The 13559-nt window shown below is 39.7% G+C and overlaps 1 protein-coding gene across 1 annotated transcript; it reads right to left on the bottom strand.

Moving 5' to 3' along the window:
* Window positions 1–2396: 2396 nt before the first annotated feature.
* LOC139713130 (intraflagellar transport protein 57 homolog) lies at window positions 2397–12764 on the bottom strand. Its single transcript, XM_071624883.1, has 9 exons — window positions 12666–12764; window positions 11814–11978; window positions 9760–9932; window positions 9064–9154; window positions 8545–8616; window positions 7110–7304; window positions 5903–6034; window positions 3371–3500; window positions 2397–2707 (listed from the first exon to the last, which is right to left on the bottom strand). The coding sequence occupies exons 1-9, from the start codon at window positions 12762–12764 to the stop codon at window positions 2532–2534; spliced, it is 1233 nt and encodes a 410-aa protein (XP_071480984.1). The 3' UTR covers window positions 2397–2531.
* Between the last annotated feature and the right edge of the window lie 795 nt (window positions 12765–13559).

Below are 13559 nucleotides of genomic sequence, written 5' to 3'. Positions count from 1 at the left end.
TCAATGCTAACAGTGATCGGCAGTATCATCAACAGCGCCCTCTACACTACCGGGACCATGCACCTTTAACCTAGTTTAAATAGCAACTTGAAGCCCACCCAGGTGTAGCAATGTGTCATGGTTCAACTGGAGGCCATGGTGACATAACAGGGATTAGGGGATTAGATAATCTCTATTCATCAGCACTGAAAGAAAGAATACAAGCGCTAACAAGTAAAGGCAAGGGCACTATCTGCAGTACACAGATCCCCTATGTAATTAGCCTTTTGGCAAGGCCTCGTGGCTGAAAAAGAGACTAACAGAGAGAGAACGGGTGAATGCGAGACCGAGCGCGCATCTAATGAATACGCATAAGTATGCATGTCGGCGGCTCGCTCATCCCATGGAGCTACATAGCTCCATGCTCATCTGTAGCTGCCTGCATTACCAGCGCAGCTTTGACACATCCTCATTAGCATATCCACTGTGATCTGACTCATGAATATATGAATAATTCATATTCTCCTTCGTCAGGAGGCAGTAGGGAAAAAAACCCAAGTTTCAAAAGGCCTCGTGGCTGCGCCACTTGGTCTCGCGTTCACCCATTTCTCGCAGTGCTCGGTGTGGTGAGTTAGTCTCAATCTTTAGCCACGAGGCCTTGTCAAAAGGCTACTATGTAATGTACACATTGTGTCAATGTAGCGATAATATCTGTCTATCATCACCCCTGGTGTCAAACTGACCTTTAACCTACTGAGGACGAACTGATTATGCTGTAACACGCATTTTCCATAGACACCTGCCCGAGTATACCGTAAAACATGACAATTTAGCGGCATGACATTTCGCAAATTGGAGCCGATGATCTTTTTGACGGCATGAAATTTTCACGAAGTGCCTGGGCCATTCAATGCATATGGTGTAGACGAGAGCCTTTGCGTGCATTTTAATTTCGCGAATCTTGGCTCTCGCAAAATTTGCGAAATTAAAATGCATGCAAACATTCTTTTTACGGTACTCAGGACAAGGCTTCAGTCCATGTTTATTTCAATATTTTCCTTTTGAAGTAAACAACTTGTGATAATGTAGAAATTGTAAAGTATTATTATGATGAGTAAGAAAGTACTAGTACTCACAGACTGAGAGTTTCACTGGAATAACAAATGCTGGTAGATTAATGCAAAAACACAACTTTTCAAACAATATCACAACTAAAATGTGTGCACACTTCCCCCAAGTGTGCAGTTTACTCTGAAACACCTCTATTTATACAAATTTCTGGTGAATCCTTCACCATGGTAATACATAAAAATCTGAAAGTACTGATTCTAAGTTGTCAGCAAGGGACTACTGCAGTATCCCTGACAGGGGCAGAGATTGATTCATGTGCTGCAAGAAATATTGGTCAAGATCTTTGCTTGAATCTACTGCATGATTTACATGCACATCACCCTCAATTTGCTCAAAGTCAGATAACAAGCAAAATGGCATTAAAACTTTCAAGCAATAGGGAGTTAACGCCTTTCTGCTTCTGGAGTGAGGACAGTGATGGTTGTTGCAAACAAGCTCCTTTTGGCTGTTAAACAGGAAATGAATATGTACATTCTTTGTCAACCTCCAAAAGAATTTGGTTCGTCATAACCATGCAATCAACACCTGTATTCTCGCATTCAGTCAGTTTTGATGGTGAAGGATTTAGTTTGTGAGTCACTTTAATAGTACAATACTGTAAAACTAGATATTTTTTTGCACAAGTAACTTTTTGTGCTTGGCAGGATAAGAAGAAGTTTTTGGTAGTGCGAAAATTTCCATTTTCACAGTAATGAGAAGGCTGTCGGAATCTGTAGGATCTGGGAGGCATTTCATCAAGTGTTTTGCTAGTGATTTTCACTAACAAATTTGCTCTCAGCCAATCAGATGTACGGATTTCAGCACCTTAATACAGCTGTGTCGGTGACTGACAAGTTTCATGAAATATTGATCTGATTGACTGATTGTCTCATAAGAATATCATCATTAAAAAAGTGGCCACATTAATATACTTTAATATTGCTTCCCTGTCAAATGAGAGTAAAATGGTAACACAAGCCACAAATATTCTTCCAGAGAATTTGGGTGTGGCCATGCATTGGTAAATTTCTTCACATAAAGTTTTTCACTGGATACATGACCCTGGATACTGGAAAAGGGGTTCACAATCCACCGTCTCGTTTTTATACATGCCACATTTTATATATATATATAACATGCACAGGCTTTCAGGCAGATTGGTGAGAATTAAATGCACAAGTTAACTTTGGAATGTTCTAAGTCCGAAGGTGTGACGCTGTCAGCTTATAGGTAGACAAGTTCTCCAATCGTCATAGCAACCGGAATCAAAGATGCACCTGGATCCCATGGGAGCAGACAGCTGTCTTGGTAGCTATAGTGATTTACGACTGGAGATGGGATGGGCCTCAACATGTCCTAGCGGGTTGAGAAACGTACAAAAGTATGTCCCATTGGTCATATAAAATGTTTGATGTTAAAGTTGGGCCCACAGGTTTCACACCTCAGTAGTCATAGTCGTTGCCGTTGGAGACGGGCTTGTTCATGTCGCGCTGCATGTTGGTCTTGTCCTTGAGCTTGGCCTGCAGCAGGGACTGCTCCACCACCCCTATCCTCACGTCCATCTGGATGACCTCGTTCTTTAGTCGCTGCAATGACTGCTTGATCTTCACCAGGGGAGCTGAGAGGATGACCACGCCCGGCCCGGCCCCGGGAGACAGTTTGAGAAAAGAGGGATAGAGAGGGGAGAGGGAGGGAGAGAGGGATGGAAACAATGCAAGAGAAAGAGTGTTAAAAAAACCTCACCAACATCTCAAGAAGTGTCAGTCTCCTTGTTGACTACTACTTTTCAAACTAGTAGGGAGATGTGTAGTAGTAATAGACCTAGTACTACTACTACTACTACTACTACAATTACTACTACTACTACTACTGCTACTACTACCACTTCTTCTTCTTCTAATATTAACATTGACAAAATGACAATAAAAATTATAAATTCTCATCATTGTCATCCCTGCAACATAATCCCTCCCCCCCCAAAAAAAAAAGAATTACTGCCATATAAAGACCAAAATTTCATGAGGCTGAAAAACATTCCATGGTAGCAATACCACATTCCTCGACAAAATTTTGCCAAGCCCCTGCCCCTCCTCCATCCCCCTTCTAAAAAAACAAAACAAAACAAAACAAAACAAAACAAAACAAAACAAAACAAAACAAAACAAAACAAAACAAAACAAAACAAAACAAAACAAAACAAAACAAAACAAATTATTTACAAAATTCCAGCAGGGTGACAACAAATGAGACCACCTGCGGTCTCCATGACAACATGACTCACATCCATCCGTCATGCTGGACCCCCTCTCCTCCATCTCCTGCTTGATACGCTCCAGCTCCTCGCTGATCTCTGCCAGCTGCCTGGTCCGATCCGTCACCCCTCCACTGGCCTGACGGTACTGCTCCTTCACCTGCACCACGCCCGGAGACGGGGACACGGGGCAACGAAGAGGATGAAGAGAACTTTTAAATGGATTTCATCCAGCTTTTTACTAACAATTTAAATGTTGAGGTGTGAATTTTTTTCAATTTTTCTCTGCCTTGGACAACTTAACATAACTATGTCAGAATTTTGGAGCTGGGTATTTGTTCCAAGTTCATCGTGTCACTGCCAGCAAGCAGGGACAGCCTGGTGGTAGTGTTGCTGCCCGGAAAGCAGTAGATTACAGGTTTGAGTCCCGTGGTTCCTTTTGCCGACATGTTTGTTAAATTACAGATCAGCAGTTGCGATCTTACAAATTTCATTTGAAGAGGGAGACAAATTGAAGAAGATTTACACCTCAACCTTCACCCCTCTGCTTAAGATTGTCTCGCAACTTAGATGTTCTTCACAGCAGATGGGCTCACATCATGAGAACATCTAGTTTTGTAAAGAGTTTCAGAATGTATGCTTCTTTTTGTTGATGAAGACTTGCTACATTTGAGACCAGGCCCCCGTTTCATAAAACTTGTTATCAATAACAAGTTACGATAGTTGTTAAAAGCTACAGAAATTCTTGCATCTGATTGGATGGGAGCAAATTTGTCATAGAAATGTGGCAGTTGTTGCTGATAACAAGTTTTATTAAACGGGACCCAGGTAGCATGGGGATACCGTGGAGTGGGAAGGCTTGCCCAATTCGGATATATTTGGGAATCCCCGTTTGGTTTATCACTGATCTCCATGTATTGGTACACACAAAACCAAAAAGTCTCGATTGGAGGGGAATGTTACTGATGAGCATATGATTTGATGCAAATATTCACTGATGGGTAATTCTATTCCAGTAAGGTTAAAGGCATTATTTGTCATTTACAGATGACACAAAAACCAAGCTTTAGTGCTTCAAAATAGTTCTAAAATGCAAGTTCAGGATAGAAACAAACAATGTAAAAATGTTCATTAGAGCACCGGGCTAGCAATCCGGAGGTCTCGGGTTCGAATCCCGATGGAATCCCATTTTCTTTGCTCAATTTTCCACTAATAAATAATATTTATTCCTGGTCAGTTTTTCTGTTTGCGTCTGCAGTATAATCACTGTTAAAGTACTGTTAAAAATACAAAATGTGAACAAGTTATGATAAAATTGTTTCTAGAGTAAACAGTCCACAGTTATGTTTTATTGAGAAAAAAATAGTGATATCTCCTTATATTTTAGGCTTTATTTCAAAATTTTTATATGGTAGGATGCTTTGTGATACAACTGACCTACACATATGCATCAACGTGATAATTTGAACATCTTTTGAATCACTGCTCCCAATGGTAAACAGTACCTTTTAGCTATTAGTGCCTGTTTTTTTTTTAGTATACCGGGGCCCTGTTTTATGAAAAGTAAATTGATTATAAAGTTGATTTCAATTGTAAGTCTATGGGAGACTGTGTAGTAAGGAAATTTAAAGTCGATTTTATCTTTTGATAAAACTGGGCCCAGGTGGGCGGTGAATAAGGATCGATTCCATCAGGCCAACCTTCTTTCCCCATGCTACCAAGTCTTCAAAGGAAGGGACAAGATACATAGACTACACATTGGATGCCATCACACTCTTGAGTTTATAACAGATGACTGTGTGATCTAAATTCTAACAAAGACTGGAGACATCTATGCAATGGCCGACACATGTTTAGCAGTGCACATTCAGTTCTGTTGTGCATTTCATATCGACCAGCAGTACAGTTGTATGTGTTCAACAAATCCCTGTATTACTAGTACATAATAGTATACTTGTAATGTTCTAGTGGTCAGCAATTCTTGGTATCGCCAATACCTTGGCACTGTGCGCAGAGCAGCGTTTAAAATGCATTATGGGATAGCTCAAGGGGACAAACTTGCCCCAGTTTTGGCTGCACATGCACTTAAGTCACGTTCCATCTTTATCCAGGTGTATTTTTTGCTGAAGATTTCTTCACTTTCCATTATGTGACCATCACATTGAAGCCTTATACTGTATGGAACCATGACTCTAGTGACTGCAAATCATGAAAATTTAGACATTATAAACTTCTTTTTAGTTGTATTCTACACAAAGAAAAAAGCAGGAATGAAAGAAAAGCAGACAAAAAACATATTAAACTGCAAGGGAACTAAAACACGCACAAGACAACTGGAAGTGACAATCCATGGCACCGAAGAATCCCAAAGTGCGTCTGTGACAAGGCTCTTCTGCATGCACAGAAGTTTTCTGCGCATTGGCAATACCGAGAATTCACAAGCCTTCCATGCTGCATTAACAGGCCGTTGGCTCAAATTCAGAAGAGTTCCACATTGGGAACATTTTTGGTTTTACAGTATTTCATTTCAACCTCACACTCAGGAGGGGGGCACCGTCTCACCTCTGCCAGGCCGTCCTGGGTGCTCCGGAATTCCTGTAGGAGGTGCTCAAGCTGGTTGTTGATGTACTTCTCCCTGCTGCCGATCTTCTCTAGCGTCCTGGTGATTTCCTTGTGGAGCTTGTCCAGGTGACCCTGGAAGGTGGGTGGGTGAAAAGTGGTGGTGGTGGTTGTGGTGTGTGGGGGGAGGGAGGGGACGGAGCAGGTAAAAGAGGGATGTGAATAGATGGATTGGTTATCCAAAAAACAACAAAATTATAAAACAGTTTTCCCGCTCCATAGCATTAAGGATGCTGGTCTACACTTTTTAATCACTAAACAAAGTCCTTTTGCTGAATTATACCGTTAATAAACTTATGCAGGAAAAAAAAAATAGTTGCTAAAACTGCACATCCAGTAATAGCAAGCTAGTGGAGAAAAGTGAGAGTCAAAGAAGGCCTGAGCTTTTGATCCCAGCAGAATCTTTGTCAGAAGCAAAATGACAGACATAAAACGTGAAGTGTGTGTTCACTTTTGGTGTGTGTTCACTTTTTATATCTGCTGTTTCTAATAAATTTATAGCAGCTTCTACAAATGTCTGCATGACTCCATGACCTACTCTTACAGACCGGAAAGTCACGGAACAGTTGGAAAGCATTGCTTTTGACCCTTAATTATTTTGATCCTTTCTGTATTTCCTTTTTGCTCTCAACTCAAAACCATTACCAGGGTACACCTATTCATGCTGCACAATGTGTAAGTGGTTCAAGGCCATACAGCATTGGTCTCGGCATATCAATACGATTAACAAGCAAGATAAAAACAATTCCATTAGCAAATTTTGCCAAGCTAAAATGAAGAAAAGAAAACCACTCAAGATATTTCACGTCCAAGTCAGCTGACAGCTTGCCCACTTCGCCCAGTTTGCTCAAATGTGCAACCAGGCTTGATAAATGGCGATATGCCACATTAAAACAAAAGCATCAATGCTATGGCTTTGTCACAGATTTAGATCACACCAAAGCTTGCAATCTTGTCTACGACTCTGCTGTACTGAATTTCTAGTATAAACGCTTCTATCAGAAGTTATATCACTTTGAAAAACAGAATGTTTTCCAAAAGTGCTCAAACACTGCAGTCGCAGAATAACGGCAATGCGGCACATGGGGCATTTCCATCCCGGCACACAAAGAGCTAACATAATATTGCATGTGTATGCACAGTAACATACCTTGGTTTCTGAGAGGGCGGTCTCAATGCCGTCCTTGTGTGTGTGCATCTGGTCCACGTGGGTGCGCCAGTCCTTGTTGTCGGTGCGGATGTGAACCTTGAGCGATGGTGTGACCCGCTCCACTTCCAGTTTCCACTCGCTGGCGTCCACCGTAGCCTCCATGATCTCCTCTGGCCGTGAGCTCTCGGCCGCCTCCTGGACACAAACGGCAAACACACATAAAAAAAGGTTATTGTTTGTTATTCAGAAAGCTCTTTAATCCAAAAATTTTTGAAATAAGGTTCGTTATTCTCAAAGTTTGCTATCCCCAAAAGTGTGCTATTCCGAAGGTTCATTAAAATCCAAAAGTGAAATAAGGTTCATTACTTCAAAAGTTTGTCAATCTAAAAATGAAATAAGATTCTTTATTCCAAAAGTTTGTTACTCTCAAGGTTTATTATTCAGAAAATGAAATAAGGTTCACTCAAACAAACCATCTTTAGAATTTCAGACTAACGAACCTCTGGAATAACAAACATCACCAGGAATAAAAGAAAGAGATGTTTGTAGTACCACCGGGTGTATATAATCCTGTTTTGCGAAAGAAGACCCTAGAAAGAGGAGAGTGGAGGAGGGAAGCGACATGGGGGAAGTGTAAGGATGGCAAGTAGAGAGTCAAAGGGCAGCAGTGAGCTGGAAGTTGAGGTGGCACTGATGGAGATGGGAGACTATAAACAATAATCATTAAACAGTAAGAATACCTAATTCCTATGAAGAACGTACTTGCTCAGACACTTTAAAAATCTTGTGGTAGCATTATATGACCATTTTCTCCTGTGTTTAAACATTTCACACTTTTGTCAATAAAAGCACATATATTTTTAGTTTCCCTTCCAAAAACGCTGTGACTTGCCAAAACAGTATTTGCAATAAACAGGTGAATTGTTTGCACCTATGGGAGAGTTTGCATGTGGGTGTTTCATTTAAAGTAGATGCTCAGGTCAGGTTTCTGAAGTGCCTTTCTCAAACTTTCACAAGACTTAGTGGCTGCCATGATAAGTATGGAACACTCTAATCATAGGATCTTTGCTGGTTAGCCATAAAGAGATAAAATTTGGGGAAAAAATGGTTTCAATATTGCATTACCTATTCAAAGCAGATGTCCACCTCTCCAACCTTAAATGGTTTGAAGTTTGGAAAGTTTGAAAGAAAAACACTGTTTATCAGATCTTACATTTAATTTATGGAGCGTAACTCGTTGAATCGAGCGTAAGTTCTACATTGAGCGTAAACGCTGTTCCATAAAGACACAAGTGATTTCAAGAAAAATCAGGTTTAACTTTCAGTAGATTGAGTGTTACTTGTGATCAAATGCAAAGTTGTGTATGAAACTCAAGTTGCGATCTATAGCAACTTACGCTCAATCTTAATGAAACAGGCCTCAGGACCCTCTTACCTTATTTGACTGTAAATTCCTCAGTCCTTCTAGATCCAGGAAACTCTCTTCCTCCTCCTCAATATCTTCCTCCTACATTAAAAAAACCAATCAAACACACAAAAAACCAAAAACAAAATGATAAACATCTATGTAATACACAGTAAATTTGCTAGCATCGTTCATGCTGCAAGAGAATCTCTCACTTAGATCTCTCTCTCTCTTTCTTCTCTCTCGAGACAACGGTGATAAAAAGAAGGAAAGAAGAAAAAAAAAGAACTTTTTTTTTTCCCAGTCACGTATGACCGAAAGCTCACAAACATTAATAATAAAAAAAAGCATTGGCAAGAGCATTATTATGTTTGCCTCATGATGGTTGTTGATAAATCATTTTATATAATTTTCTGTAAAAGAGTGAATATGTACGCCAGAAATATTGTTATCAATTCATTGTACATCTGTTTTGATTTGGATTGGACTCCTATTTGGGATTGGCCTCCCAATCTCCACAAGCCTGACTAGTCTCTGTTCAAGACTTACAGCAATTCCATCCTCCACTTTGTCCAGGGTGAGCTCTACATCATCATCCATGGTGGACTCCTCCTCCGTCTCTTCCTCTGGATACATGGGTCTGGAAAGAGGCAAGACTAAACTTAGGCACTGACTGACTACAACACTCTATTCTTATTGGTTCATAACTGCAGGTCCTGACTCTTTATATTTCTTTTTTTATTGCATCGTGGTATAGTGAGAAACCTGATATAACAAGGTACATTGCTACGGTTGTTACTATATTGGTCCTCATTAAATTGAGATTCCCTTGTCAAAGCATTACCGGTATCAACAGTGAATTTCCAGTCTGTTTCTACGAGTTCAGATGCAGTGTGATGGGTAGAAGCCCAATGTTTATTTCATCAGTATTCAATTAATCCCTCTACACTTGGCCAAACGATGAATTAGCAAGTCTATTCAGGTGTAGCAACATGCTGCAGTTCAACAAAAAGACCAGAGCGTTACAATGGGACTTGGGGCTTAGATAATTTCTCTCCTCATTGGCATTCAGTTTCAAAACATCTGTGCTGATTGGTGTAACACTCCAGTGGATGTGCCAATCAGTGAACATAACGCGTTAGGGGTTGAACAGTATTCACTTTTTGAATTCTTCTAAATTGGATATCTCATTTTTTTTTTCCAGTTTTAATGTAGGTTCTTTTCAGACAAGAGAGGGCATCTTACTTTCCCCACTTAAAGCTTGACTTCTTCAGAGCCTCATCAGCCAACTTGTCTAGGACATAGATGCAGTACTCCCCATGCCCAGTCTTGAGTTTATTTGGCGGGAAGTCAGTTGCTGCCCCCAAGTGGCGAACCTCGGTCAGGATGTTGGCGATGGTGGCATTGGGGTCATCATACTATGTGGACAAGGGAAAAAACAAGTGCGATGTAATAAAACATTGGCTTTCAGTAGTTTGTCACACAGTTAGATCCACTTTTTTTTCTAAATGACACTGCTGTACCACATTGTGTATGGGCTCCAATCAAACACGATATGCGAATAATGTAACAGTTCAAACTTAAAATCAGTGTTGTACTTGCAGAGAAATATGTTACTGTATACGCCAAATATTTTTCGAGGTTTTTATTTTCGCGAATTTCGTGAGTCAAGTGCTATTTGCGGAATTACAGACACATGAAAATATTGACTCTGAACCCGATGAGCGTGTGACATACGCATGTACATTTCTCCGTTCAGTACAGGACTCCACGATCGCGAATTTAACCACTCGCGAAATCGTCGAGAATTCCCGATTCACGAAATATACGGCGTATACAGTATCTAACCAGTGGAACAATCTTTTCATCTTGACCACTTGAAACTGGGCCCTGCAGCATTGTACTTGTGCTGCTTTTGCTTAGCATCACTATTTGAATGTAATGCTTCTGAAGTACTCAAGGCAAATCTATGGCTAATTTGTGGAAAATTCTAAGAAGACCTAATGATGCAAGCTTCTATTGCAATGTGGTGAAAGATAAAGCCACCTCTTAAAGAATGCATTTATATTGATACAGGTTTTTAGAACAGTAAGACAAAAGAAAATCATGGCCACAGTGTCATTGGGGTTTTGCAACACAATAGATTTTCTGCTAGAAGAAACAAGACTGATGAAATTTTAGTTACTTTCTGACATATTTCTGGTTTGAAAGAGAGCCCTCATTGTTTGCAGGGTGGGTGTCTTCATGAACAAATATCTCCCAGAGTGAGGTCAGTCACCCTTTTTCCACATCAAAATTGAGAAAGTCAATTGCATATTGGAGTAAAGTGGAAGCTTCATAGAATTCTTAGCTTGACTCTGTGCAAACATTTGACTTTTGACTTTATGATCTATACAGTGCACTCCCATTATAATGAACATGGTTATAATGAAATTCCGGTTACAACAAAATAAAAATCCACGTCGCAAAATTATCCACTCTCTGATTTTTTTTTACTGTTTATTTGTTTGGTTATAATGAAATTTCGATATAACAAAAGAAAAACTGCCGGTCCTGAGGACTTCCTTATAAGTATAACGGGAGTCCACTGTATCATGAAAGTAAGAATATGACTGATACATGGTTGAGGTCATACAAGTAAAAATTGTAGTGCATCAACAGTTCGATCAAATTTTTGACTGTGGTCTGTTACTTCATTTAAGTGACACAAAGGAGAAATATCATTTAAAGGGTGTGTACAGTTCTGGTTGAGGTGAGGATTTAGCTTTTAACATTTTGTGAGATATTCAGAAACTACTCTATGAGATGTCAAAGAGCATGCAATTCTAAGGGGTATCAAAAGTTTATTTGATGAAAATCGGTTTTGAAATGACTGAGATATCCAAAAACGAGGTGAAACAAAGAGATCCTAATAAAAGGCGTGGCCTGTCGCCTTTCATTATTATCACTTTTTTGGATATCTCAGCCATTTGAAAACCGATTTTCATCAAATAATCATTTAATTCTTCTTAAAATTACATGCTCTTTCATATTTCATCAGAGATTTCTCATTATATCACTTAGGAATGTTCAAAACATGAATCCCCACCTCAACCAGTACTGTATCAGTCCCTTTAAAAATTGAGCTAAAGCATTATATCCAAAGTCTGTTTTGGTCAAGCCAACTGTGGCAGAACTGACTGAGTTTGTTAACCCCTTGAGGACAGGTTGATATTGCTACAACATGCATTTCACATAGACACCTGCCTGAGTGTTCTCAGGACAGTCTTCAATGAGTTAAGAATGAGGGGAAAGATTACTTCTTGTGGTCGGTCAAACTGCCTCCCACTTTGACTTATCAGCCAGGCGGAGAGGGAGGTGAACATGTAGAACTGCTCCCCTGGGTTGGTGGCGATGGCAAAGTAGTGCCTGGAGAGCGGCTTGAAGCCGAGCTCCTTCAGGAACTCCTCCTCGTAATTCAGGAGCTGTGAGAAGAGAATGGCGGTGAGGAAAATTGAGATCAGGAGGCCTGACTGAATCCATGTTTTGTTGATTACAGAGATAGAATGAGAATGAGGGAAAAACACTGGGCACCTCGTGGTTCACCAAAGGTGACAAGTTATACTCAAACAAAATATGTATCAATCAGTAATATCATGTCATACGCAACAAAACTAATCATAATCATGATGTTGATGATGATGATGATGATGATGATAATAATAATAATAATAATAATAATAATAATATCGATAATAATACTAATAACACCATTGTTGTTTGTGCTAAAATGAGCATGACTTATTAATAGCCTGTAGATGGTTCGCATTCCTTGATACAGCCATGTAGTTTACGATGTTTACGTGAACTGCAAATGCTCGCAATACAATATGCATACATTGTTTGTCTCAATATGCTTCGTGTGCAAAATGTCCTGTGACTGTTCAAACCATACGAATTGGTAAATAAGACAGAAAATTCATCTGAAAAACAGTTCCTAAAATCTACACCACTGAGGTGAGATGAACATTTACACAAAACTGACATTTGACCTTCAATCAACACAATTAAAAGAACCTGCATTTTTACTCTTCCCATAGAAACATACATGGTGTACAGGGTATGACCACACAAGGAAAAGGTGACAAAAAAGACACAGGTTAATCACTCACCTTCAGTTTATCCAGAAGGTCCTCCATGACAATGAAGTACTGGTACGTCTGACCGGGGCCTATTTCTGTTCCTTCCTCTCTTCCTTTGTCGTCTCCCATCTTGTCTGATTTATCCTCACTCCAAGGCTCTCCACAAAATCAAAGATTTGTACCTTGTGTCTGTGTGTGTGTGTGTGTTTGTCCGTTGAAAAGTAGTAATCAATGTCGAGCTTTAAGTTAATCACCAATATTCTCACTACAAAAATGTTGTCACATATTATCTTACATGCAAGCAGTTGTTGGGGAAATTGAATCCACAATGTCATGCAGACATGGCTATTGGCATCAAATACAGCTTATTCTTGAGACTATGCCAACAAGACAAATGATCCTTTGGCAGACCCTGGCCCTGGAACAATTCTTGTCATACAGAAAGTCCACTCGTTTGCTTCATGGCACTGCAGCGTGATGTACAAGTTTGCATCAACTGCTCCTGAAAAGTGTAGAGTTCAAGTAAAGAAATGTGGGGTTGCAATTAATATCCTTTCACAACAGAATTTGAGAGAAGAACATTTAAAAATTATTTTTGAAAACATGTGGCGTTGCAAGTTTGGAGGAAAAAAAATGACAAAGTTGTGTGACAACCTGAATGAAGTACTGAAGGTTATACAAACTCCAGGCAATATCTTTATTCTTACTATCCAGTAACCTCATTCCATAAAGTAGTTTAGGCCAACACACACAAACACACGCATGCACACACACACACGCACATACACAATAGGAGTTTCTATATAAAGAAATTTATTAACATATTCTCATTTCAAGATGATTAGACACTAAACAAGTCTATAGTCATCCCCATCAAGGAGGTTATGTTCTTGCCAGTGTTTGCTTGTTCAATGTCTATTTGCA

This window comes from Diadema antillarum, unplaced genomic scaffold (assembly GCF_040938485.1).
Source record: "Diadema antillarum isolate AM-2024a unplaced genomic scaffold, OU_Dant_1.0 seq00001910_RagTag, whole genome shotgun sequence".
In the NCBI taxonomy this organism is placed as follows: Eukaryota; Metazoa; Echinodermata; class Echinoidea; order Diadematoida; family Diadematidae; genus Diadema; species Diadema antillarum.
Note: the sequence above shows the minus strand (reverse complement) of the source record. Positions and strands in the feature narration are given on the sequence as shown.

Coding starts and splice junctions, on each gene's coding strand:
- LOC139713130 (XM_071624883.1), bottom strand. CDS start 12,764: ATGGGAGACGACAAAGGAAGAGAGGAAGGAACAGAAATAGGCCCCGGT. Junction 9,155..9,759: donor TCAAGCTTTAAGTGGGGAAA/GTAAGATGCCCT, acceptor GCCTCTTTCCAG/ACCCATGTATCCAGAGGAAG. Junction 8,617..9,063: donor AAGTGGAGGATGGAATTGCT/GTAAGTCTTGAA, acceptor TTTTTAATGTAG/GAGGAAGATATTGAGGAGGA.